The sequence below is a fragment of the Balearica regulorum genome, chromosome 1 (genome assembly GCF_011004875.1).
Source record: "Balearica regulorum gibbericeps isolate bBalReg1 chromosome 1, bBalReg1.pri, whole genome shotgun sequence".
Taxonomy (NCBI): Eukaryota; Metazoa; Chordata; class Aves; order Gruiformes; family Gruidae; genus Balearica; species Balearica regulorum.
Window position 1 is genome coordinate 116,620,220 of NC_046184.1, and position 26,057 is coordinate 116,646,276.

Here is a 26,057-nt window from a genome sequence, read left to right on the forward strand (position 1 = left end):
GCAGTTTACATTCCTTTTACCATGGCATTTTGTCCTGTCTAAAAGTATTGTATGGAAATGTTTAAAACTTCTGTACAAAGTTTCAATAAAAATAGAGAAAAAAAAACCAACCCTAAACCCAACAGAATAGATATTTGTGAAGCTATTTTGGAGAATCTGTCCATACTTGTCACGTGTATTCTTACTTGTAGGAAGCCTTGCATCCCTATATATAAAGATACTTCCCATTTTTCCCTTATTAAAAGGCAGACCTCTCGAAGCAGGGTGCAGGCATTTGGTTAGAGCAGTAAAAGAAAAACCAAAAAACCAACCAACCCAAAAAATCCCCCACAACCAAAAAACAACAAACCAAACTAGATTCTTTAAAACTGCAAGAAGAACTTGAGGATCCAAAACATGGGTGCAGAGTTTGGCTGCAAAGGCTGTAGGCCAACTCATGTTGTGGGGAGATGGGGCTGAGGGGGGCTGGACTGAGCTTTCTGTCACCTGAAGCTGAGGATGCTGGCAGGACAAGGCTCTAGCTGGCTGAAACACCCTGCAGAGTAGCAGTTCTGTGCAAAACAAAATACGCGCAAACCCTCATTTAGCAGAGCAGCCTTGCTGGATATTGTGCAAAATTGCAACTTTTTTTTTTTTCTCCTTCTTCAAATGCCCTGTTCAGCTGCTGCTTAACCAATTCTTACTTGATTTGGGAGTGTCTTTAAATACTTCTAGCTGTGATTGCTGTCCCTTTGGGACTGCCCTAGCCTGGATGCCTCGGTGTCTTTGTCTTGTTCATTTCCAACCGCGATCAAGAAATCGGTCCTGGTGCCTGAGTCCTCCAAGGAGCCTGTGCCAGCAGTCATGCCGGCTTGGAGAATGATGCGTGTGATGCTGTCTTCTCCCTTGTAGGAAGCAGTTGCAGCTTGTGGTAGTCAGTGCTTAGGTGGTTGCCTTTGGGGAGGTGGGGAGGGAGGGATACCTTCTCATGATTTGTATTTGAAAAAGATTAAAACATCAGCACAGGTCTGTAAGCAGAGACCAAACGTGAGTCTTCCACTTCTTTCTCCCCCCTTGTTCCTGTTCCCCATAAGGATGTATTTGAACTAGTAGTCATGGATAGCATGGTGTGAATCATGACTTCGTCATTGCCCAGTGGTGATGGTTCAGCAAGGAGGGGGGCAGGCCTGGTGTTTAATCACCTGCATATTGGGGATTAAGATGTTCTTTTAGAGATGGGATGTTGGGAAAAACTGAGAGAAGGACACTAAACCCAGATTTTCAGCTGCAGAGCAAATGCTGCATTCATCAAAATTATTCTTGGTATTCTCTTCTGCTGCTGTGTTGTAAAAGGAAAGTGGTAGCTTTGCTGCTGTTTGTTGAAGGAATGGATAAAAAATATTTTTGGAGAGGAAGCTTTGGATTTGGGATGAAAAACAAGCAGTTTTTCCTGCCTGCAGACTTGGTTTGGATTTGTGTTTTCCAGGAGGGAGTGAGGCTCCTGTGTTTTCATTAGTTAGCTGTTAATTGGTCATCTAATTGGTCTATTCAGTGATTGTTCAGTAAGCAGCTTTCTATTTCATTGATTTTAAAAAAGGTTCAAGAAGCCTCTTGGTCACCAGCTGGTTCCATTTGTATTAGCAAAGACACTGTCAGTCCCCAATTTACTGATGTTTGAGACTTGAAAATTTCTTTGGGTGTGGAGTCCTGGCCCAGGCAAGTTGTGGGCAGGTTCAATAAATGCTGCAAGAGCATTTATTTTGAGGGTTCACTGGAAAAACCCAAGGAGATGGTGGGAATGAGTGCTCTTTGCCTCCTGGCTCTGAAGTGAATTCTCCCTCCTTGGATGGGGCTGTCCCAGTTTGCCCTGTGCATGTTCTTGTGCCAGGAAAGTGAACAAGCCAGGAGGTTTCAGCTCTGTGCTTTCTTCCTGCCTCTCTAGCAAGCACGTTTAATCAGGTTGGACTTAGTTGGTTTGCTTTTTTGCTGGTTTGTCTGAGGTGTTCATGGACTGATAGGAATAAGGTGACAATTTGACTTCACGATCATGATCCTTAGAACCCTTGAATTTGTCAGCAACTATTTTTAATACTTATCTGAACCGTGAAGCTAATTTTGTAAGTTAGCTTTGAGTATCTCAGTATATATACTGTAGCGTGCAGGAGAATTTGAGCAAAAAATTGCTAAGGCTCACTTGTGCGCACCAGTTGGTCAAAACAATGCAACTTCCACCTTAAATGCTCTTCTGGTTCAGAGCCAAGGATAGTTACTTTTCTGCAAAAGCATGAGGATTTAAAAATTATGGCTGTGGTCTTCACACACGCTTTGGAAAGTTTTTTACTGGCCACGTACAGCTTTTTCTTAGTCCTGTTTCTTCTTTGTTCTTCTACAGCAGTAAGGATGTGCATGAGGGGTGTAACAACTACATGCTGGGAACCAGATCTCTAGTCCTTAAGGGACTTCTCTCATAGAAGGGAACTCTTCGGTGGCTTAGACTAGTCTGGATGGTGCTAATGGTATATGCTTGGTCTGGAGCTTTGGAAACTTGATTGGAATCTATCCTGACACCCGACTGCTACAATGGATGCTTTGGACAGTTGCAGGTATTTCTCCCAAGGGTGGACTATGGCTGGCACTCCAAGGCTGGAAGCCTTTAACCCAGAGAATGTAAAAACTAGCTGTGTTTGGCCTTTGCAGCCATGACTCAACCAAACTCGTGTTTGTCTTCTGGAAGCCACACAGATTTCCTTTGCTGCCGTGCAGATTTCCCCCAATTACAGAGGTGTGAAAGCTGATTTGAAAAATGCTGAAGGTGCCCAGAGCAATTACGCTGGAAGAATCTCTGTGGGTTCAGAGCTGCCTGTGCGTGTGCGGTGAGCGAGCTATTCCCTGCGGGGAAAAGTACTGGGCTCGGTATCACCTGGCAGGGAGGCGGCTTGGGTTGTGAGCTCTGGTCGTGTTGTGTACCATTTCCAACACACTGAAGCCCTTCTTCTCGATACTACTGACTTTGTCCCTGAAGCATCCAGGGAAGCAAATGGTAACAGCACCAGCGTGATGGTGGTTTGATTTGTGTCCCTTCCCCAACTTGCAGAGAAGCTAGTGATGGAGGTGCCAGGCAGGCAGCTGAAGAAGTGATTAGCTCTGCTTTCAGGCAGCCTTTTCTTTTTGAACATTTGGGGCAAGGGGATGATGGGTTTCATCTTACCTCGGAAATAGCAGCCATCACTTTTGGATTCTTTCTGTCAGTGTCTGTAAGTCTTCCAAGCTGGTGTTAAATATGTGGGTGAATAAAAAAGCTTAAAATAAGTTGATGAGAGGATATACTAGGGGAGCCATGCACGCCATGTATGGAAATGGAAACAAGGCTGAGTTAGAGGGGAGAGATTGAAAGGAGTTTATTTGCGAATAGAGATCTTACCCAGAATTAAAATTCTTACTTATAATTAGTCTTGTCTTGAGAAATTTGATGGTATAGGTGATATTCTTGAGAAGTAAGCTTCCAAACTTACATTCCAACTTAATTCTGGTGTCGAGTTGTCTGTATGGTTGGCTGCATTATTTTTCATCCACAGCCTGTTTTCATAGGAATTGTGTCATATTAAACATCTTACTAGGTAAAATTACACCACAAGACCTCTTACCCAGAGGAAATATAACCAGCTTTCTTATGAAGGCAGTAAACTGTAACAGTCAGCTGTAATCTTGGAAGATGGGGAGGGAGGAAGAAAGAGCAAAACTTCTGCTTTCTGTGGTGGTTAAAATCCTGAATACATCTAAAAATACTGTCATGCACAGGATTTCTTTTTTAAACTTGTCTAAGGATAACTTGATGCAGATCTTGAGTCTAGGCTGCATGGTTAAGTCTGGCTTTACATTTTTGTTTATCTCAGGATCTTCTGAAGGTGGATCCATGAGATTGGGGAATTGCAGTCCAAATACTTGAGGAATTAAAGGGAAAGTTTGAGAAGTCAGAAAACGTTCCAGGGTATCTTAAAACTAGAAGCTCATTGCTTTGGGGAGAGGAATTGGTGACCCGAATTGGCAAACTGCAACCATGTACCCCCTCGCAATGCACTCAGGAAGAGGTTTACCAGTGAGAAGTATGGAGATAGTGAATGAAGCACTGGCTTCTTGACTGTGCTTCCAGCTTCTGTATCACAAGATTGGAGAAGGCTTCTTTTCTTCTCACCTTCCCCTTTTTCTGCTCCTACTATTATCTTTGCTCTCTTCATTGGAATGCAGAAGGTGTAGGCAGGGACTGGGAGAATGCAGAACCACCCACCCTAGGAGAAGATCAGGTTCAAGTCCATCTAAGGAACCTGAAGGTGCACAAGTCCACAGGACCTGATGAGATGCATTCATGGGTCCTGAGGGAACTGGCAGATGAAGTTGCTAAGCCACTATCCATCATATTTGAGAAGTTGTGGCAGTCCAGTGAAGTACCCACTGGAAAAGGGGAAACGTAACCCCCATTTTTACAAAGGGAGAAAAGGAAGACCTGGGGAACTACAGGTTGGTCAGTCTCACACCTGTGCCCGGTGAGATCATGGAGCAGACCCTCCTGGAGACTGTGCTCAGGCACAGGGAAAATAAGGAGATGACTGGTGACAGCCAACATGTCTTCACTAAGGGCAAATTGTGCCTGACAAATTAGGTGGCCTTCTATGATGGGGTTACAGCATTGGTGGGTAAGGGAAGAGCAACTGACATCATCTACCTGGACTTTTGCAAGGCATTTGACACTGTCCCGCATGACATCCTTGTCTCTAAATTGGAGAGACATGGATTCGATGGATGGACGACTCAGTGGATGAGGAATTGGCTGGATGGTCGCACTCAAAGAGTTGTGGTCAACAGCTCGATATCCAAGTGGAGACCAGTGACAAGTGGCGTTTCTCAGGGATCGGTACTGGGACTGACACTGTTTAACATCTTTGTTGATGACATGGACAGTGGGATTGAGTGCACCCTCAGCAAGTTTACCGATGATACCAACATGTGTGGTGCAGTCAGCTCACTGGAAGGAAGGGATGCATTCCAGAGGGACCTTGACAGGCTTCAGAGGTGGGCCTGTGCAAACCACATGAAGTTCAACAAGGCCAAGTGCAAGGTCCTGCACGTGGGTTGGGGCAATCCCAAGCACAACTACAGGCTGGGTGGAGAATGGATTGAGAGCAGCCCTAAGGAGAATGGCTTGGGGGTGTTGGTGGACGAGAAGCTCAGCATGACCCGGCAATGCATGCTTGCAGCCCAGAAAGCCAACCATGTCCTGGGCTGCATCAAAAGTGGTGTGACCAGCAGATTGAGGGGAGGTGGTTCTCCCTCTGTACTCTGCTGTCATGAGACCCCACCTGGAGTACTGCATCCAGCTCTGGGGTCCCCAGTACAAGACAGACATGGAGCTGTTGGAGCGAGACTGAGAGAGTTGGGGTTGTTCAGCCTGGAGAAAAGGCGGCTCCAGGGAGACCTTATTGCAGCCTTGCAGTACCTAAAGGGGCTTACAAAAAAGCTGGAGAAGGACTTTTTACAAGGACATGTAGTGATAGGACAAGGGGTAATGGCCTTAAGCTGGAGGAGGGTAGGTTTAGATTAGATATTAGGAAAAAAATTCTCTGTGAGGGTGATGAGGCACTGGAACAGGTTGCCCAGAGAAGCTGTGGATGCCCCATCCCTGGAAGTGTTCAAGGCCAGGCTGGCTGGGACTTTGGGCAACATGGTCTAGTGGAGGGTGTCCCTGCCCATGGCAGGGGGGTGGAATTAGATGATCTTTAAGGTCTCTGCCAACCCAAACCATTCTGTGATTCTGTGAATATCTTCCCTTTTTCATATTAAGGACAACAAATGTGGAAACAACAGAAGTGAGTGTGTGTGTGCACATGCATTTCAAAGGCCAGGGAGAAAAGGTGTTTGAAAATAACTCCCTCCGTGGTTGGTTTGGTTTTTGTTGTTGTTTCCCCCCTCTTGATTATTTAAGCTTAATGTATATATAAAGTGAACTTGATGAAATTCACACCCAAAAGTCATGAGAGGAACAAAACTTACTTGTAGTTTCTGGTAAGCTTGGCCCTAGCAACTTTCTGATAAGTAGACTGTAGCTGACCAGGAGTGTTACATCAAAGTCTATATTATAATTTATTGTGGTTGAGAAGAAGAGGGTAAGTTTCTAAATGGAGTTTTAAGAAAAGTGTTTAATTGATTCTGAAGTTGTGGCCAATTGCTATATTAACTGTTTCTAATAATAAACCCTTGAAATGGCCCTGAATCGTGGAGGATTTGGTTGCTGTTTACTTCAGACTTACAAGACAGCTTCTAGAGTTCTTTTTAGAAATTATCAAGAGTATCAGTTCTCTAAAATGAATTAAACTCAGCTAAGTTCAGTGTTGAGACTGATGTGTTATTTAACTGTGACTTGGTATTTATAGGGTACTTGTATTGCTTGGGTTTTAGTTCAGTTTCTTTAATGCTTTCCTTTGATCTTAAATGTTGAGTTAAGAAAAAAAGAAAAGTTATATTGTGGAATTTAGATTTTTTGAAGAAGAAAGGTGTATTTCGGAACAGAAGAGATAGTAGCATCACTTTGATTTTAAAAGTTGCTGCTTCCTCTGCATCCAAGTCCCTGGGCTTCATGTTTGCATCAGGTGAAGTTGCTAGTTCCTTGGCTTATACCCCACTGAAATGCTAATTAAAGATCTGTTTTGAGGATGGGGTGTTATTTTTAATTCAGACTGAGTCAATATTGATCACTCCCCCAAACTTATTTTCGGTGACTTGCTTGCTATAACTTTCTCGCTATTTGCTAAATCTGTTTCTAGAATAGTATCACACCTTTTTGTTCAATCAGTGTTCGATAGAAATACAAAATGGTTATTATGTTCAAATGGGTTTCTCCCGTTTGTTCCTTATTCTGTATCAGGAAAATTGTACTATTGTAGTTACAGAAACCTCTGTCCCTACCTAGTGCTGCCGTATGTCCAGCTTTCCCTAGACAGATTGAGTCTGAACTTCCAGGCAGGTGTCTAGAGTCCTCACATTTTTGTTGCTCGGTTTCTGGACATCCTGGTTGCCTCATCGATCACGTGCAGGTCGTTTTTAGCAGGGGTGCAGCATGGCTCTCACATCATCTGTTTGCTTGATCTTCTTGCTTTTATCTTTATTTGGATCTTTTCTGAATAGTACGTATCCTTCAGTGGTTGTACCCTACTTAGGACTGCTGTTCTGTGTTGTTTGTGCTTTTATAGTAATTGCAGCTTTGCATCTTGCACCAGGAGTTCAAGCCTGTTGCCTAAGTGGATACAGCCCAGCCACTAGCTGTGTCCTATGCCTGGCTGTGGTTTTTACTAATATTAGCACTAATTTTTTCTTTGCTGTCCGTTCTTAATCTGCTGATTATTTTTTCATCTGTTTGCTGTGTCTTCTTGTGTACTAAAATGGGGTGTGACAATTAAATGACTCTATCCAGCTTCCCTTTGTTTCTCATTGCAAAGCTTTTCTTTCTTATGCCCGTGTTGATCTTGGCTGGTTCACAAATGTATGTGTGGGTTTTTTTTTATCATTTTCACTAATAACTTTCTAGTGTTTTATTATGACAATAAGGAGTCGTTTCCCCCACCCCCCAGTTTTGCTGCTTTTGAATTCAGCTTTCTTGTAAATACAGATTTTGCATTCTTTGATTTCCACTTCAGTAAATAATCTCAGAACAACCTTTTATAACTGTTTAATAACAAAAAAAGACATGATTTTATCCTACTATTACTACATTGAAGGGATAATCAAGCTAATTATGATGAATTTCTTTCAGTTTATAATTTAAGGAGATGTGCCTACTGACTTTAAATGCTTCCTGTTGAACTGAATAAGTGGCCAGAAGAACTTGAGTACAGTCCTAGACCTAAAACTAAGTATTTGGTATCTGCTTCCTTTTCTCTCTCTAAAGACTTTGTTGAAGGAACTTTGGTGGCTTGAGAAGGCTTCTATTTTAGCCAGTCGTTTTTTCTATCCCCTTGACTTTCTGTCCTCTCTTGAGCTCCCTCTGGCCAGCTAATGAGATGGAAAATTGAGCAGTGGCACAGAGTCCTTTCACATGGCTCTGGTTCCAGCTGCAGCATTGTCCTTTCCTTTAGGATTGGGCGGGTGGCTCCTTGGTTTTTAGGAGGCATCAGCATTACAAAAGCTTTATTTCAAGCCTTTGCCACGTTTCTGGTCTGTCTCCAAGCTGTTCTTTGCAGCTTCATGGCCGACAAGCTCATGTCTGTTTGGCCTCCGGTAGAACAGAAGATACTTTGCCATCAGAGTATTCCCTGTTTTTTTTCTGTTTGCCTATTTTTAATACACTTGCTGATTGCCATGTGAGTTCTGTATGACTGATAAAATACATGCTATAGTTTATACTCACGCTGGTGGTATGTAACTTCCCCTCAAAAAGAGGTTGGTTGTGCTGCGTTGCAGTACTTGCTGGTCATTACTGTGCATTTGTGGCTTTGATCCTGGGTGGTAATTGATGGTGCACCCCCATCCATTTCCGTTGGTCTGGTGAGGTGCTGAAGAAGGCTGCACATTAAACAGCTTTCTGCTCACTTGGGTGATGATGATGCTAAGTTGAAAGACTGGCGAGGAGAAGGGAAGAAGCTAGAGGTATGGAGGAAGTGCTTAGGGCATGGCATTCAGCTGTGGTTTGCATGACACCTGAGGCTATGTATAACTTCATGGGAATAGTGCAGTTTTAGATAAATTGAACTGGACTCTCCGTGGAAAGGTGCAGGTGATCTCGATGCATGTAGCTCCTGCGGCATTGGCAGCACCTGCGTGGGGTCTCCCTGGGGGTGCAGCTGCCTGGTGAACGTGGCTGCAGTGATCCTTGTCCATGGAGAAAGCCAACACACAGTATGTTTTGTAATGCACCCCTGTTGTGATTGTTTTGCGTGGCAGATTCAGGGTTGACATATTAGTTAACATGTTTCTTCTGGGCAGCTGTAAGTTTAAAAAATGTGAGGGTAGAGGAGTGCGGAATTTTGATGCGTAGACAACAATCCTAGCGTTACTTCATCCAGGGGCAGTATTGCAAGGAAAAGCCCTTGGACATTTTGCAGTGACCTCCCTCTTCTTCCTTCCATGGCTTGGTCGGGTCCATGGGGCTGTACCTTTCTGAGAACAAGGTAACTACTCGTGGCCGAATGATAGCGAACCAAGTTCACTAACAAAGTTCACCAAGTTCACTAAGGGTGCAGCAAGTTGAAAGGGCTCTGGCTTGACTATGCACGCAGTGGGGAGGGAACCAGAGCTAGAATTACATACCAGGGCTTACACACTCTTGCTAGCGCTTCCTGCTTTCCGGCATGCATATCCTGGCACCGGCTTCCATTTTTCTCCTTTTCTCTCCCCCATCTTTGCTTCCCCACATCTGTGGTACTGGAATTAGTGCTGGGTGTTCAGGAAAAAATGTTGTGGCTCCAGGGTTGGGAGCCAGGCAATGCCATTTCCTATGTCCTCAGCTGGTCTGGCTCTGAGGCAAACCAAGGAACCTGTGTCTGTGGATATTATGGTTAGCAAAGGCTAGCCTATATATAGTTTGGTTGATGGCTTTAGGCAAGCTATGATAAACCATGATCTTTTTTGGAGATGAAGAATGAGAGGGATTACAGTGACAAGCTTTCAAAACCAACAATTAGTTTATGTTTTCAAAGTACGTCCACAAGTGGGGAGGTTGCAAAAACGCGTAATATTTTACAATCCTTAATGTAGAAATCTGTGGCTTTCTTTTCTTGTTCTTTCTGTTTTGTTTTGTTTTTAAATACATGGGACGCGATCTTGGGCTTCATTGTGTTTAGAAACTGCACATCATGTTGGACATGCAGCCTCTCAGGGAATGTGCTGATCTGTTGGCATATGTAAAACAGATAAAAAGCTTATGTGTCATTTGAGGGTATGAGGGATGTAGAGGAGCAAGCTTACCCAATAACATTTAATTTAAATCTGCGTGGTTGTTAAGAAGGGAATGTCAGATGACTCCACCACTGGACATACAGCTGTTTGTCTAAAGGTCTCAATCAATTAAGCTCTCTTTTGAACAGAGCTCTGTTTATGGATCAGCACTTCTTATGCAAGTGGGAGACAAGTAGCAACAGTAAACTTACGAGCATTTTTATTCATTGACCTGACAGATTTCTCCTGCGATAATTGTCTGAGCACTGTGGAGGCTTCTGCAACCTAACCACACACAGTGAGCATAGTGGGAGAAGACCTGAATGGCAGATCCTATTGCTTTCCAAGAGTGTATTTTCAAGCCTAGGGTTGGAGGCACTACAGGTGTGCTGCAGCACACAAAATATTAAAGCTATGAGGTTAGCTGCCCTTTCTCCTAAAACTGTTCATTTCCTTCCTAATGTGGGTAAGTAAAATCCTAATTGTAGGTGTCAGATTCTTGTTTAAAAGGCAAAACCTTCTAGATAGTAATGCGTACCGTGGTGCCTGCTTCACATACTCAATTGTTCTTGTTTTTCTCTTCTTTCTTGAAGCCAGATTTCTGGCATGGTTCTTATAGCACTAAGCTATGGATATCACTAGCAGCTCTGTTACCCTAGTTTTTGGCTTGCCTGTTTGAAGCTGTTGCTTCACAACAAATGAGGTGTTTCATCAGTAGTTCCTACTTCATGGGTTTGAGTGCTGAGATCCTGCATTGATGGAAGCAGCACAAAACCTGTCTAGAGCTTGGGCCAGCTTCTCTCACCTTCATGCCATGTAAGTTGAGCTAAAACAGCTGTAAGTAGCTTGGGTAGAAATTCTTCACGGGGAAAGTCTTACGAAAAGAGCCTCTGCTCCCCTCTCTCCCCTTGTGTTTTGGCATTTGTGGAGTGTGGAGGACAGGGTCAAATAAAGCAGAGCTACTACCTTTCTCTGACTGTTACTGATGTTTTTCTAGTAGCAGAAGTTTGAAAGAACACTTTCCACTATGGCAAAACAACATGTGGGTGTGATGCAGAATAACAGATTTTGTTCTATGCTCTCTCCTAGTTGCTGGCATTATTGTGAAGACACTACTTGATCTGGCTTTTCTTGATTTTGTTCCTCACCTTCAGTCCTGTCAGCTCAGCCAACAGATTTCACGGTCACCCTTCCCGCTCCTTGAGTACTGCTCAAAGTACTGACGGAGTAACATGCCATAGCTGTCGCTTCCCATTCTTCTCTGCAGGAAGAAGGAGCTTCCCTTGTCCTTCTTGGGTTGGTGGAGAGAGAGAGGACTGCATGGGACAGCATGGTGGTAGTTGTCAGACATATTAGAGGATGAAAAGTAATGCAAAATACGAGCATATAGAGAAGACTAAGAATCCAGTCTTGGAAGAAAATCCTTGTGTTGATGGGATACTCTGTAGTATTTGAATCTAGTATGCAGAAGTATGAGAGAGGCAAGAGAGAGATTTAAAGGGGGGGATGATAGTATTAACATGGTCAGCATCAACAGTTGGTCAGCATCATCAGCTGTAGCATCACCGTGGGAGTACCTGCATGACTCTTGACTGCCCCAGGGCAGTTAGCCCATGGAAACAAGAAAACGTTTCAGGCCGTCTGTACTTCAGGTCTTTCAAAGAGCGGCCAACATTGCAAAACGTCATACGTTGAACATCTCTGCTCTGCATTTGGAAGCTCTTTCCTATCACCTTGTATCCTCAGGAAAAAGAAAGAGAAATTGCACACCCCTGTGCATGGGCTGCACTGCATGTTGTGATATTCTGGTACTGCCTTTTTCCACCAATTTCCATTAAGGGATCTGGACATTCGACAACCCTTTTTCTTAGTCAAGGTGTACGTCTCTACCTTAGACTTGGGAAACTTAACTTTCAGTCATCTTACACATAAGGTGATTGAAGGCTTATACAAGTTTTCTTCTGGCTGAGGAGGGACAGTGAAATTATTATGGTGGTCTGATTTAACAAAATCTGAATAAAGCTGAAAATCTGCTCTTTCATTACTTTTCCATTTACAGCTGTTGCCATCTCACTGGACAAGTAGACTTGGGAATATATCTTGATGTGAGATATTGCAAGGAACACAGAAGAAAGCTGTACAGTTTGGTTTGCGTTCAGTTGGACATCCGTTCTTTTCTCTGGTCCTTAAAATACTTCTTGTGTATAAGTTTGCAGTTGTTTTCAAAACATTCTAATTTGTACTTTATTAACATTTTCATAGATATTCTGGAGTGTCATTACTGAAATGATTCAGCACTCTAAAGAGCCCTGATAAGCAGTGAGCGAGAAAACATTGCATCTGTTTTACCTACTGTTTTTTGGCTGCCTGTCCCTCAAACTTATTTTTCTATGGAGTGAAATCTCTGCATGTTAGACTAATTACTGCACGACAGTTCCTTAACTCTTGAAAAGGCTTGGATGTCAGCTATGCAAAAGTAATGAGACGTGCAGTGATGTAGCCAAGGGTCCAAATATCTATTATGCACATGCAGTTGAAATGACAATATAAAATGAACATGGTGCTAATTGTTGTCTCTGTAGCAAGTCACGGATTAGGGTTCCCCCCACACTGGTTACTTTAAAAGTTGTGGTGAACAGTATTAATGGGCATCAATGGTCCAGGGACCTTAAATCTGTTGCCAAATGATAATTGCTCTTTGCCACATGTATTTGCTTACACCTGTGCAAGGGTCAGCCAAAGTGGTACCAGGTGAGTTAAATCCATTAACTATTTCCTTTTTCCTGTTGTTGTTGGGGCCTGACTTCAAAATTGCTGGAAACTTTGTTGTTGCCATAATTCACAGAGGAATTGGCTGTTTGTTCTTAAAAATTTTCTTCCTTAGGAGGAGGTCTGCTTCAGCTTACGCTTTGCCCTCTCAGATTACAGAACGATCTCTTCCAGCGCTGAGCCGTGCAAGTACAAGCTTCCCTTCTAATTGCATAAGAATAACCAGATTTGTGTACATTTCCCGCTTTCTCTTTTTTTTTTTTTTTCTTTTAAAGCCTGAGACTGCAGCTGTGCTGAAGCGCACTGTTGAGGCTCTTATGGAGAGAGGAGCTGTGGTGAGGAACCTGGAAAACCTGGGAGAAAGGTCTCTACCTTACAAAATCTCTAAGCACAAGGAGCGCCACAGAAGAGGAGGGTATGCATGATGCTTTTTTCCTTAAAATCCTTTAAGTGCTCCTTTAAAACGTACATAAGTAAGTCTCACTGTTTGGTCTTCCTTGTGCTTTTTGGGAGTACACCTGTAATGTCTGTGATCTCAGTAAGGAGTTGGGTGGCTGTTTGTGCGTGCGTGTGTTCTGCTTCAAGTGTTTAGCGTCTTTTATTCTGTGTGGCATTGGCTTTTTGTTAGCATTTAGTCATCATGTTACCAGTAGCCTGAGTCCAGGCCTGCAGAATTACTTTCCCCAACATACACAATGTTATTTTGTTATGTCATTTTTACGTAACTATTTGCCAAGCCAGTCAGGCTGTTTACTGATAAAAGTCATACTGAATCTGCTTGCTGGTTGCTAATTGGCAGGATTGATTCTTTTTCTCTAATGCATCTGAACTAAATGTTAATTACCATGTGTACCCTGGAAGACTTGCTTGTGTTTCTGCTAGAGTTTTTGTTAAGGATGTTAAAGATGACCACGTGGTTTACGGGAAGTACGATAAATGTAAATGAAGTTGTGAGCTGGCATCTGGGATGTTGGGCTTCCCCCGCAGCGCAGGTGGAAGGTGCTGTGGATCGCACCCCCTGCTCGACGCCGCCGGTGTGTTGCTGCTCCTTGAGGCTACCTCCGAAATGGATGCTGGCTCTCCCAAGGACTGAGGAATGTTGCTAGGCAACCCGCTCTCTGCTGGGGCTGCCTGCGGAAATCAAAATAACAGTTAGCCACGCACTCCTCCTAATCCCCGTAATCGGCTGGTTGGCCGCTCTGCCTACCCACCGTCTTCCTTGAGGGGCGTTTGGCACCAGGCAAGGCGAGGTGACTCCAGAGGTGCACCTTTGATGAAGCCCTTCTTGGATCATCTTCCTAGGGGTGACGCAGGGTTTCACTCCCTCTTCTGAGGACCTCTTCGTTCTCCGGCGAAGTGGGAGTGGTGACAGCTGCCAGTTAAAGCAGACTGACAGAAAGGGTAGGGGAGGAAATCTCCACCACGGGCCTGTTGCTTAACCGAAAGCAATGGCGTCGTGGCCATGACTGTCTTTCACTCCTGCTCCGTGGTGTCCTTCAAAACATGGCTTGATCCTGCCAGTTTTGGATTTTAGGATGAAGCCTTGTCAGCTACTCACAGGAGCTAATCAAAGCCTTGTCTCAAGACAGAATTACTAATTACCTTATCCTTCTGTTGGTTTAGAAGCATTTTATAAACATTACAGTCTTTTCTGACAGCTTCAGCAGAACAAGGAGCTGGCATTACTCTCCCTGTACAGGTGGGGAGCTAAGGCAGAGGGACTAAGTTCTGCTAATTTTGGATGCTGAAGTTGAGACTTTTAGCTTCTAGATATTTTTTTTCCCCCCTAGAGCACTTAGCACTCTCTAACATTTCAGCACTTCAGATGACAGTTTCCACTCGGCTTCGGTGGCAGTACTTCTACAGATCAGGTCTTGGGTTCTTCAACGGGGAAACCAGGACAGGAGAAGATGGTAACCAGCATCACAAGGGCTACGTAGCAGTGATGAATAGAAGCCATTTCTCCAGGGAGTCTTTCAGATGTGTAAACTAGCTTAACTCATTCACTGTAGCAGATTACCTACTTAATAAGCAGGACGAGGGGATCTGTAGACTATAACCCTCTTCTTTGCAGAGACCTCAGAGCAGACATATTTTGTGTTCTGAATGAGGCAAGGTTTTAGTAGCATATAATTGCGATCGTGTCTTGAAACACGGGCAGGAAGCCATCAGATTAATGTCACCATCGCTGTTCCTCCTCCACCTCCTGGTTCAAGTGACTCTAAATATTTAGCAGTTGTTCTGCTTGCCCTTGATTTGGATCCTCTGTATTTGAATATGACAGTTCCCTCCCCGAAATTGCTTGGCTTCTTGAAAGGGAGAAGTGATTGAGAGAGGGTACTACAGGAAATAGTTATTTTGTGTGCTTTTAATTGGAGAACTCAAATTCAGGAGACACGAGGTATTACAAGGGGAAGCAGCAGGCAGTTTCAGTACCTGGTAATGTGGGAGAATTGTATTTCTGTAGATTTTTCTGGGGAGATTGCAGTCCAGTGTACGGGTATGGTAGATTCTTGGTATACTATCCAATATTTTATGTGATCTGGAGAATAAGTTACTCGGCATATTAAACATAATCTAGGAATAGGAAGTGAAAAGTCAGTTCTTGGTCCACCTTATAAAATCAGTCGGTTCTACTTTACAGTATCTGTAAAAAGTAATAATATTTTTTAACAGGACTAAGTTAAAAAGAAAAAAAAAGGCTTTTCAAGATACCTCACTAAGCTGGATATACACCTCTACTTATTAAGAAATCCCAAGGTCTTTTCTCCTTCATAGACAATTTTTAATTCTATGTTCCTTTTCTAAGAAAGCTGGTGTAGAGTGATGTGGTAAGTAGTACAGAGTGTGTCACCTTTTCCTTAGTCAGGGCTTTTTCTGAAGTATCTGAAAGGGCTTCTGTGAGAGTGCAAATGATGCTGTGTGTTGAGGGGAGGAGAGTGGTAAGTCTTTCAAAGCTTTTCATTTTGGGTTTTTTTTTGTTTGCTTTTAAAAAAATTATTTTGGTTTATTTTTTAATTTTGTGAATCTTAGCAGAGCTTCAACTAGTTTATTTTCCAATAGTATGTAGATGGTTGGAGACTTAGGTTGTACGCTGAATCCGTTACTTCCTTGGGCCTCTTGGCTGGTGAATTATAATGAAAATTAGTGGAACACAATATTCATAGCAACAAATTGTATGAAAATTAGTGCAATACAATAGTTGTAGCCTGGGTCACAGGTTACTAGTGTGTCTCCTAGAGACAGCTCTTGTCCTAGTGACTGCTGCACGAACTGTCTTCCTGTCACTCAGAACAACGGCATGGAATCCCTCCACCTGCGTGGGGTGTTTGCCCTAATAAATAAATAATTCTGGTTATTCATAATAAATAAAACCACAAGAAACCAAACCAAAGCTGTCTTCCTCAGCAGCAGAGTGAACCTAGCTTTGCTGCCTTATAAAATTCCCGGTGCTACCCAAGCTGTGTCTATTAAGCTGAAATCGAGGGCCATCAGTAGGGCAGCACCAGCTATTCGCAGGTTGACTGAGACGTGCTCTGCGGCATCCCTAGCAGTCATCCTTCTCCCAGACTTTTGCTGTGTGTTTTCTTCATTTAGATAATTCCATTTTTAACTGCAATGTAAGTCTTTATTATGGCATAAAACTGAGTGATTGACAGCGAAAGGACACACGTGGGATGTGCACGGCAAAGCTACTGCTGGACTTAGCCAGGTTTTGGTAGTGTCTTTAGTGAAGAACAGTGAAGAATTAAACTGGAAAATACATATTCATGGGACAATAGGGAGGATAGCTGTCTCCTTAATAAAGCGCTTTTCCCCCTCTGAGTTCTGTAGTTCTTTGGCATCATCTGTCTCGGATATACTGCGTTACAGGCGCATTACAAATTTAAGAATATCCAGGAGACTTTACGGAGAATGAGAATTTTACTGCCAATTGATCTGTACAGCTGAGATTTTTCAAAGCCTGCCATAGGGGATTGTGGCCCACAGCTGTCACCAGAATGAGCAGTTTTACTCTCCCAGGCAGCTTTGAAGACCTCAGATCATACATATAATTGACTTGTTTCTTCTCAGGAAATGATATTCACTGAGCAGGTGGTGCATGTGCATTGAGGGTATATTAAAACAAATTTAGGTCTTTCTCTTAAATGCATCTCTCTTGGCAGAAAACACCCTCCTTTTATAGAGACCCAATATTGACAGCTTTTGCATTTAAGTAATTATGAAAATAGTATGTTTCAGGAACTGTGTGGATATGTCTGAAGAATCAAACTTTTAAATCCCTGGTTTACTGATATTTTAAACTGAAGTTGAATTAGCTACCATTTCACATTTATGGTATTAATTGCCACAGTAGAACATCAATACTTTGGTTTTACAGTATTTAAGAACGTGATTCAAATAACATCTCACAAAATTGTAACAAATACTGTTTACCTTAGAGATGAATAAAATGTGACAAGGATGCATTGGCTCCAGTGTGGGTTAGGTCTGTAAATTTAGCTGAGGCACTAAGCCTGAGTGATTTGCCCATGGCCACTGTCTCTGAAAAAGCAGTGGAAGAATGTAAATAAAGATTCCCAACTTTATCTCCTAATGGGCAATAGATTTGTGCCAAATGTTTGTTCTACTAGCCACTACTTGTTTAGAATTTTTAACAAGTTGTATTTAAATTGCTTTTACCCTGGTGTATTTTTTTAATATTTTATTAAATGTGTCAGGAGGTGCTTATTTATGGAACAAACAAAAGTGAACTGATTTAAATAAGGTATGTACTAGTATTTGAAGTCAAGGAACGTTAAACTCTGGATTTGTTGGCTGTTTAAGATGATACAGAAGCATCGAATCCCTCAAAGCAGCTTTCAAACAAAGGGTCCAGGCTGGGGCTGGATGATGACATTGCAGGGCCGTTGCTGCATATTTAGTCAGCGCCAAACTGGAGAATATTGCAACTGCTTGTAAAATGGTAGATGGCAGTAGCACAGCCTGTGGGTTTGCACTTTGTGGCATACCTGTTTTCTTTGACCTTGCCAGGCTATGCCTTAATCATGTGCTTGTGACACTTCATGCTTCAGGGCATCAGATAAAGGAGGTGGCTTGGGGGACGTGGTTGGTATGTAGGATATTTTTACTTTAGGGGAGATGGTACAAGGGTGGCTGCAAAACAGATCTTTAAATAAATAAGGTTCAGGCACTCCTTTGGGAAGGTAATGGCTCAAACCTTTTGCAGACCAGGAATTTATCCATCTGGAAGGAGCCATGACAAGGGCTTTGGGGAGAAGAAAGTGGCCAGGTGTAACTGGGTTTTGCATACTGGATATCTTGCTGTCTTCTAGAGATTTGTTATTAGTGGTTTCATTTCCTCCCCAAATGTTGCTTCCATTCTTATTTTTGTTATCTCTGTGGTAGAAAAGATGATATGCATCAGTGTGGTCAGTGCTCAGATTTAGTACGGTTTTGTAAATCAGCGGAGCACTGTGGCCTTTCCCTTCTACTTTATTTTGTGTATGTGTGTGCTTTCCCCTATTTAATCTACCTGTAATACAGTAATGTTTTTAGACCTTTCTCCCCACTTTTTTATTATTTCATTTACTTTATTCGTGAGTTCTCCAGCTAAACTGTTTGTATTTCTGATTATTCATAATAATTTCCATGTTCTATTTGCCAGTTTTTCATTGTCTTGGTTTTTTTCCCTTTCAAATTTGATTTTGAAAAGATGGCAATTTTCTTTTGTTATTTGCTTGCTTGTCTCTTAATCTTTTTGTTTTGCTGTTCACTCCCAGTTATCTCATCAGCCCACTTGTTCTCTGAAATAGCAAACTCCTCAGGTCTTACTTTTTGTTCTTGCTGGATTGTATTTCGGGAGCTTCTCTTAACATGTGCATGGGGAGTTTTCTCTAGGAGGCATGCAGGGACCCTGGCGATTGTGAAGGTCCGCTGAGGAGCGCAGGGTGTATATCAATAGCATCTAATGGGATCAGGAGTCAAAAAATCCAGGTTGCAATGTTACACGCAATCCAGGTTGCGGGTTAGTTGTGCTGTGGACTTGTTTGCGCGATGAGGGAAAATGGCAAGGCAAGGGGGTCCCTTCCCAAGGACGCAGCGTGATGAACTCAACTTGGCTGCCAGGCCCCGCAGTGCTGCGGTTAGCCCCAAGGACCTGGGAGCACCAAGCTGCGGTACCGGCCTCCCCTCCGCTGCAGTGGGGAAGGCCTGGAGGCTGTCCTGGCCTTCTCACAAATCACTCCCACCTCCTCCGGGTGGTTCGGGGTCTGAAGCGGTTGGCCCTCCTGTGGAAGCACCTCATGCTTTGCCTTCGTTATGTGGCGCGTGAGGTAACATTGCTTTGCCAAAGCGCGTGCTCAGGCAAGGGGGCATGACTCTCCTATTTCTGGGCGACTCGGTGGCCCAATGCACAAGAAATCGACAGTTATTAAGAGGAGTATTTTAGCATTTCAGCATCGTGGTTTTTAGGAGATTTGAATATGTAAATTATGTTACATGTTCAAACTTTTCCTTTTTCCATAAAGTATCTGAGCTTAGGAACTGTACTTACACAACTTATTTTTAAACAAGCAGCTTGTGGCAGAATAGTATTCCATGTGGACAAGAGATGCTCAAGTGTCTTCAAATAACCCATGCTGTCTGGATACAATTTTATTTACTTTATTTGTAAGAGTAAAATAATAGTTACCCATCAGAACTGTTCTCTGGAGTGTTTACAAGTTTTAACAACCCTTCTCTTCTCCTCACCCCTGAGTAAAATACAAACTATTGCATAGTTAAAGGACTTCATCCTGCAGATAAAGGTACTGACATGTTTGATGATTTTCATGGCTATTGAAGACCAAAGAGGACGAAAGAAAAACAGATGAAAGAGGCTGCAAGCTTTCCTTTCTTAATACCACCAAACTAAATTTATAGCTAACGCACAAGCTGTGTAGTTTGTTTCTGTTCAGATTTTAGAACATCTTGATCTGTTTGAGCAAAAAGGACTTCTGGGTCTGTAATGCACTTGGATGAGAACAAAACCAGTTTGAATAATTGAGTATTATACACATTTGTAGTATTTTCTGCTAAATTGATTGTCGTCTTCCACTAGATGGGGCTTTCTTCATTGATGAGTCGAACCATTCCTTTTCCTTAAAATGCTTTTGTCCACATGCACATGCGTGTAAGTGTGCATGTGCCTCAGGTATCAGAGCCCTAAGATGTTCCCCCCCCCCCCCCCCCCACTTTATCTGTGGGAGTACAATTTGCAATTTTGGTGCTTTTCAGAAGAAATGGCACGGTGCAGTAGTTGGTGATGTGGAGGCACTGGTATCATTTTCTGATGCACTAAATTCTGGAGCATCCTTGTGCAAGCACATTGATTAAATGCAATGGCCACTCTTAAATAGCGGGTTTGGTGGGATGGGGATCAGTCACCATTTTGGTGGGGTTTAAGCTGTGAATTAAACAGAAGGCAGAGACATGACACTAGCAGCATTAATACTCGCTGCATAACTTCAGCCCTGCTCATAACAATTTTGTAAACTTTTTAAATGCTGCCCAGTAAGCATGACTTTTCAAATACTCCGAATATGTCGGTCTGGTTTCTCTTTTGCAGTGTAACAGTATTTTTTTTTAATTTTTCTGCAATGCTGCAAAATGGCTTTCCATTATTTAATTAGCTTAATAACAGGCATCTATGTATAGAATTTGGCAAATGAAATTTCCGAAGATTGTGGATGGTAAAATGTATTTTTCCCCAAAGTACTTGCTCGTTATGGATTATTTGCATCATTGCTGTGGCACAGTCTAGTTACTGAGGTACCAGCTTTTGATTTTGATCTGGTACTTCACAGTTGCCGTTCTTGTGATTTTCAAGGGACGTCCATCTATTCCATACCTGGTTTTTAAAAGCTAAAAGTAACACGTGTACTAGTCCTTCCAGCTACAAACTGGTAATCCTTCTGAGCATGAACTTGCCTGCTTCCCTGCTGGGGAAGGGTAGCTACCACCAGAGTTGAGAAGAAAAGCAAACTGCCTCTCTTCAGAGCAATGCAGTGGTCCCAGAGATGAAGCGATCTTTCAGGTAGCAAAACAATTTCATTTATATAGGATTACCTCAATGAGAACGAATGTCCAGCTGCTCTCACGTGAATGCTGCAGCTTGCTTTCCTCCAGGTGGTTTCCTGTTTCCCTGTTCGATGCTTCACCTCTACCTGTTCATCGCAACATTTTCTATCTTCCATCTCCCCACTGGGGAAGCTTACACCTTCTGCCACTATGTAAAGGAGAAGTTTAAGCATACAGGCATTTTTTGGGCATGAACATGAGACCGCACGGCCTCTTCCAATTCCACTGTATATGTGCTTTTCCCTCGGCTCCCCAGGCTGACAGAGTCATATTCTAGGAGGATTTAAAAGTGAGTTTTGATTGAGGTGCTTTTCAGGGTTCTTTGAAGTCCTAGAATGTCCATTTGAAAGCAAAATACTTGGGTATCCTTAGGACTTAAGGTTCGAACAATTTCTGGCTTGAATATGTTAAAAAGGATGAACGAAACGTGGCTTTTTTTTCCCCCTCTCATATGCAAAGGCATCTTCTCCTTTATTTGGGATCATATGATTTAAAATTTTTTTCAGTTAATGCATTGTTTTACTATGTTTCAGTCTGCTCTCCTGTATTTAAATCATCCTTCTATTTACTGTCGAGCAGGATGACAAAAATAACTGTGGTCTTGTAGTGAATCAGTGGAATTTTCCTGCATTTCTCCCCTGATGACTTGGCTGACTCGCAGAGAGCCTAAATGCTTTTGCATTTTTGCTTGCAAGAATGAGGTGGTTTCCCTCCTGGATTCCTGTATTTTTCCCTATCTTTAAGGCTTACTGGGATTTGGGTTTGTTTACTACACAAACGGTAGCTACAGCATTGTGTATCAGGTCATAGATCACTGAAATTAATGTTGCTGCATGCCTGATATTGAGGGTGGGTTAAAAAAAAACCCCATGGCCTCGTGACACCTGATTTAAATGTCTATATTTGGACTAAAGGGTTCCAGATCTCCTCTGGGAGTGCATTGGCAATTATGTTTGGTTATTGCTTTTGTAGCTGTTGGTTTCTTCGCTTTCTTTAATGCAGAAATATTTTTTTTTTCCCCACCGGCCCTCTTCCTTCTCTCTTTTTTTGGCACAGGAAAGTCATCATTGCTTGTTAACGTTGAAGAGTGCTGGTTGTTTTTAAAACCTCACATTGTCCCCAATTACTGCAGTTTTGCATCCTCAGATAAAATACCTATTATGCGAGGAGTCATAAAGATATGCTGTAACAGCTCATCCTCCCATCCCCCCCTTCTCCTTCAGTTATCAACAGTGCGTCAGTGGAAATTTCCACCCTTTGCTAATGTGAGAGAAAGCACAAAGTTGCAAAGCAGCCTTTGGAGAAGAAAAAAAAACAACCACCACTATTGCCGTTTTAGGAACACAATGAAAAGCAGCATACGACGTGCAAGCAGAAATGAAATTGAATTCTCGAGAAGTGGTGGGACTGAAACGGTGCCGCAAAGAGCAGGGTCTGCAATACGAACGAATGCTCTTGCTAAGGGAAGGGGGTATGAAAGTGGCGGTGGATCACCAGCTAGAATTTCTCCCCCCTCATCCTCCTTTCTGTTAGTTGCAACTGTGAGAGGATTTGGAAGGCGTCCTCCCAAGGAGAAGAGTTAAGTGTCATCTGTTAAATTTACCAGTGGCTTTTAATGGCTTTAACAGATAATACGACTTTCCCTTTTTAAGGGGTGCGCGTCCTTCAGATGTTGCTGTGCAGCACTTCTAACGAATTGTCCAAGCTTAAAAATTGTTTCTCTCCCTAAACTTTTAACCGGGTGGTATCTCTTAATTCTGGAGACCAGAAAACGGTAGGTAGGTCAGTTAATATGTTAAGCCGAATCCTGTTCCCCATTGAAGCCTGTGAGGACTAGCGAGGAGGACTGAGCCCACCGGAGTTCCTCCGTGTCCTTATTGAGGCAAGTTATTCCTGTAGCACTCAGTAGCCCTACTGCAGTCAGAGGAGCAGCACCTTCGCTGACGTGACCTGGCGCTGGTCCCTTGGCTTCAGTGACGCTTGACCACAGCCTGCACCAGCTGGGCATCTCTTCTGGAGGACTCGTCGCTTCAGTGCGGGGTGCAGGGAGATTTTTTCCATTCAGTGCTTCAGTCTGGTCTTTCTGAAACAGACTTCAGAGCCGAATTGTGGCTATTAAGGTTTTCAGGATAAGGATGTCTGCCTAAGGAGAAGTTTCTTCGCTGTGTTTTCCACGGGTCGATTCCACCCCTGTGCAGTAATCCAGCACACGCTGCTTGAGTCATTTCTGGCCTGATGGGTCTGCTCTGTGTGTAATATTTTTTATGTAACACATTTAGTTGGATGAAACTGAACTCCGTGCAGCGTGAAGAATATGAGTGTGTCTGTTGTTCATGACCCCATCCTTCTGTATTTCCTGTTCAGGCTCGGGAGTTCAGCTTCTGGTCTTGGGGACTTACCATTCAAGATTACCTTTATGAAGTTGGACTGTGAAGTGTGATGCTCACGCTGTAGTTGACTTAGTAAGAATCCATACCTCTTGCAGAACAAATTCCTCTCTGTTAGGTACAGTTTTTAAATCAAACTGGGATGGTTGATCCTGCTTGGGTAATATGACTTCATTTAAGGGCTATCGCTTTCAGGTTATACTGATGCTTCGTGGGGAGGTGTGCTCGAGTGGAGTAGGAGGAAAGGGGAGCTTTAATAAGAAGATGCGTAAAGATTAAAATGAAATAGCTAGGTGGGAAGTGCTGTGCTGTACAGTTAGCCTTTAAATTACTGCTAGTCTTGGAAACGAGGTGCGTGGTTAGCTCTCTTCAGTAGGATTTCTGAGACAGTTGCGGTGTCTTTTTACTATACTATAGTTAGTGCCATGCCAAATGCAGACAAAGTGATAAAAAAGCGTTCTGGTGACAGCTCCATTGACAATGCAGGTTCATTCACAGCATTTCAAGGGAGGAGGGATAGCCAGTGACATGGCTCACTCATTTTTGCATTAATATGCTGGCTGGCCCTAGGTTGCTCATAACTTGCAGGAATGATAGGCGTAACGTTGCTAATGAATTTAAGGTGTATCTCATGTTAAGAGATGGGATCTGAATTTGCGTATCTGAGATTAAGTTAATGCACAGTGTGTAGTTCTGTCCTTTGTCTGAAATGGGGCTCACGAAGTGCAGCAGGTAGACCTCTTTGCTTGTTTGGGTGTACTGGAGTTTCAAAAGCCTCTTGCAAAATTACAGTGAGCTCATGAAGAAGGTTCAGTTCTTCAGCAAAGGAGTTTATTGCAGAAGTGACCTTGGTGACCTAAGATATTAATGGGGAGCAATGTTCTCCTTCCTGTTGGTAAGCGGTCGGCTTTTTTTTATAGAAGTCAAACATAGCTGTGCGGTGGACACAAAGTGCTTATGGGGAACAGTGCATTTTATACGTGCTGTGCATGTGTGGAAGTGAGACCTTTTCAGTCCTGCCAAGGTCAGCACGACAGCGTGCTCCTCAAGTGCCGACTGCGCCAGTGGGCCCTGCCTGTACACGGCTCCAACTTCTCCCTCTCAGATGGAAAATTTAAGACGTGTTCACATCAGAGATGGACCTAATTTGGGATAAGTCCATCTCCTTGGGTTTTTTTTGTCCATTCAGCTCCCAAGCAGAAATTTAAAGGAAGAAATATGCCTGTATGTATATAAGCTTGAGATGTTTCACACTGGCATCTGCTCCCCAAAGAAACAGTGCTGTGAATTTGAAGGAGAATGCACGTTGTAACTGAGATGAATGTGCCACCCTACCTTTTTTTTTTTCTCAGACTATTCAAATCAAGGTGAGGAAATGAATGGAATAGCCACAAGAAGAGTAAGCTCTCTTTAATCTCTTTGGGTATGCAGTGCTGTACAACAAAGTAAAAGGCAGAGCTTGCTTCAATTGAACTTATCTTGATTTAAATAAGAAAATACTGAGCTTTTATTTAAAACAGTTCTGGTACTAAAATGTAAGAAAAAATGAGAAAGTTTAATTTAGGAAATCCCACAGCAGACTTACTTGAATTCAAGTTGTTGCAGTGCAGGTATTTTTTTTTATTGTGTGTATGTTTCTCATTGCAGGTATTTTTTGATAGACTTAGAGGGCCCACCATCGATTGTGTCGACCATGATGGATCATTTAGGACGTGATATTGATATAATTAGACGTGGTTTTATAAAGCATCCCGTATCAAAGACAGAAGAATGCAGTGGCATAATCCCAGTCAACTATGAAGATAAACTAATTGCCAACAAAAAGTGAATATTCCAAATAGCATGTTTGAAACATTTGAAAATTTTTTTTATTCCTGCTTTGGAAAACAATTGTGGTAACTAATGTCCATCAAAAATAATCAGGTTTGGCCATGTTATGTGTGTGGTATAGTACACTATCTTAAGTTATTGTAACATTTGAGGTTTCTTTTTGTTTCAAAGAATTTGAATAGACTTAATCTGTATGCTTATCTTGGTATTTGACAACCTGAAAATTGATTTTCTTTTCTATTAGAGCATTACATTGATAATGAAGATTTATCCATCATCAGAATGCTAAAAATAGCATTCTTTTCTAAAGACAGATTACTTCAGAATATGTATATTTACATAAGAGATTAAGAAGTCTACAGTGTAAATATAGCAGCATAGGATGTGATTTGTTTGATGGGTTTTTGCTTGGTTATGGAAAAAGGTAATAAAAGCATGATTAAAAATAAAACTTGACTCATTTTTTTAAAAGCAGAAAAGGTATGAGAAAAAATAACTTACACTGCCAAAAGGCACGTCATACTTCTTTCTTTAAGGTAATAACTCTGTTCAAAGTACAGGTAAAAACATATTCTCGATAGAAAAGGCCAGAAACTTCCAGGTGGCAGGTTGGAGAATAACCACGCAAAGAATAAAAGATATTTTGTTTTACCATCAGCTAGACCCAGGTGGATATTCCAAACTGAGAAAAACATCAGGACAAAGGTCTTAATGCATATTTTGTCTGTCTTTTGCTCTTGTAGAAACAGAAGAAACAGCAATGCCTGTGAAGGATGACATTAATGTAGTATGACCTCCTGCAGGTCAGACACAAATTCAGTAGTTTCTGGAGGATCTCCGTATGTCCCCCATGCTACTGAAGGAATGCACCAGCCATTTCTCCCAACTAAGGAGCACAAGTATGCATGTAATTTCTGGAGAAAAAAGTTGCCACAAATACGTTGTTAGGCAGAGAGGATGTTCTTTACCTGAATAACCTTCATCCAGAAGCTGCCTCCTCCGGCACTGCGGCGTTGTGCCTTGCCAAAAGGAAGGCCAGGCTGGAGGCCA

General features: G+C 42.6%; 1 protein-coding gene across 1 annotated transcript in view; it reads left to right on the plus strand.

The window, feature by feature from the left end:
* MRPS6 (mitochondrial ribosomal protein S6) overlaps nucleotides 1-25,458 on the plus strand; it is a 47,501-nt gene extending 22,043 nt beyond the window's left edge. The window contains exons 2-3 of the mRNA XM_075771231.1: nucleotides 12,945-13,084; nucleotides 24,825-25,458. Coding sequence (XP_075627346.1) covers nucleotides 12,945-13,084; nucleotides 24,825-25,005 — 321 coding nt within the window. The 3' untranslated portion in view covers nucleotides 25,006-25,458. The remainder of the gene's footprint in view (nucleotides 1-12,944; nucleotides 13,085-24,824) is intronic.
* Nucleotides 25,459-26,057: the final 599 nt, after the last annotated feature.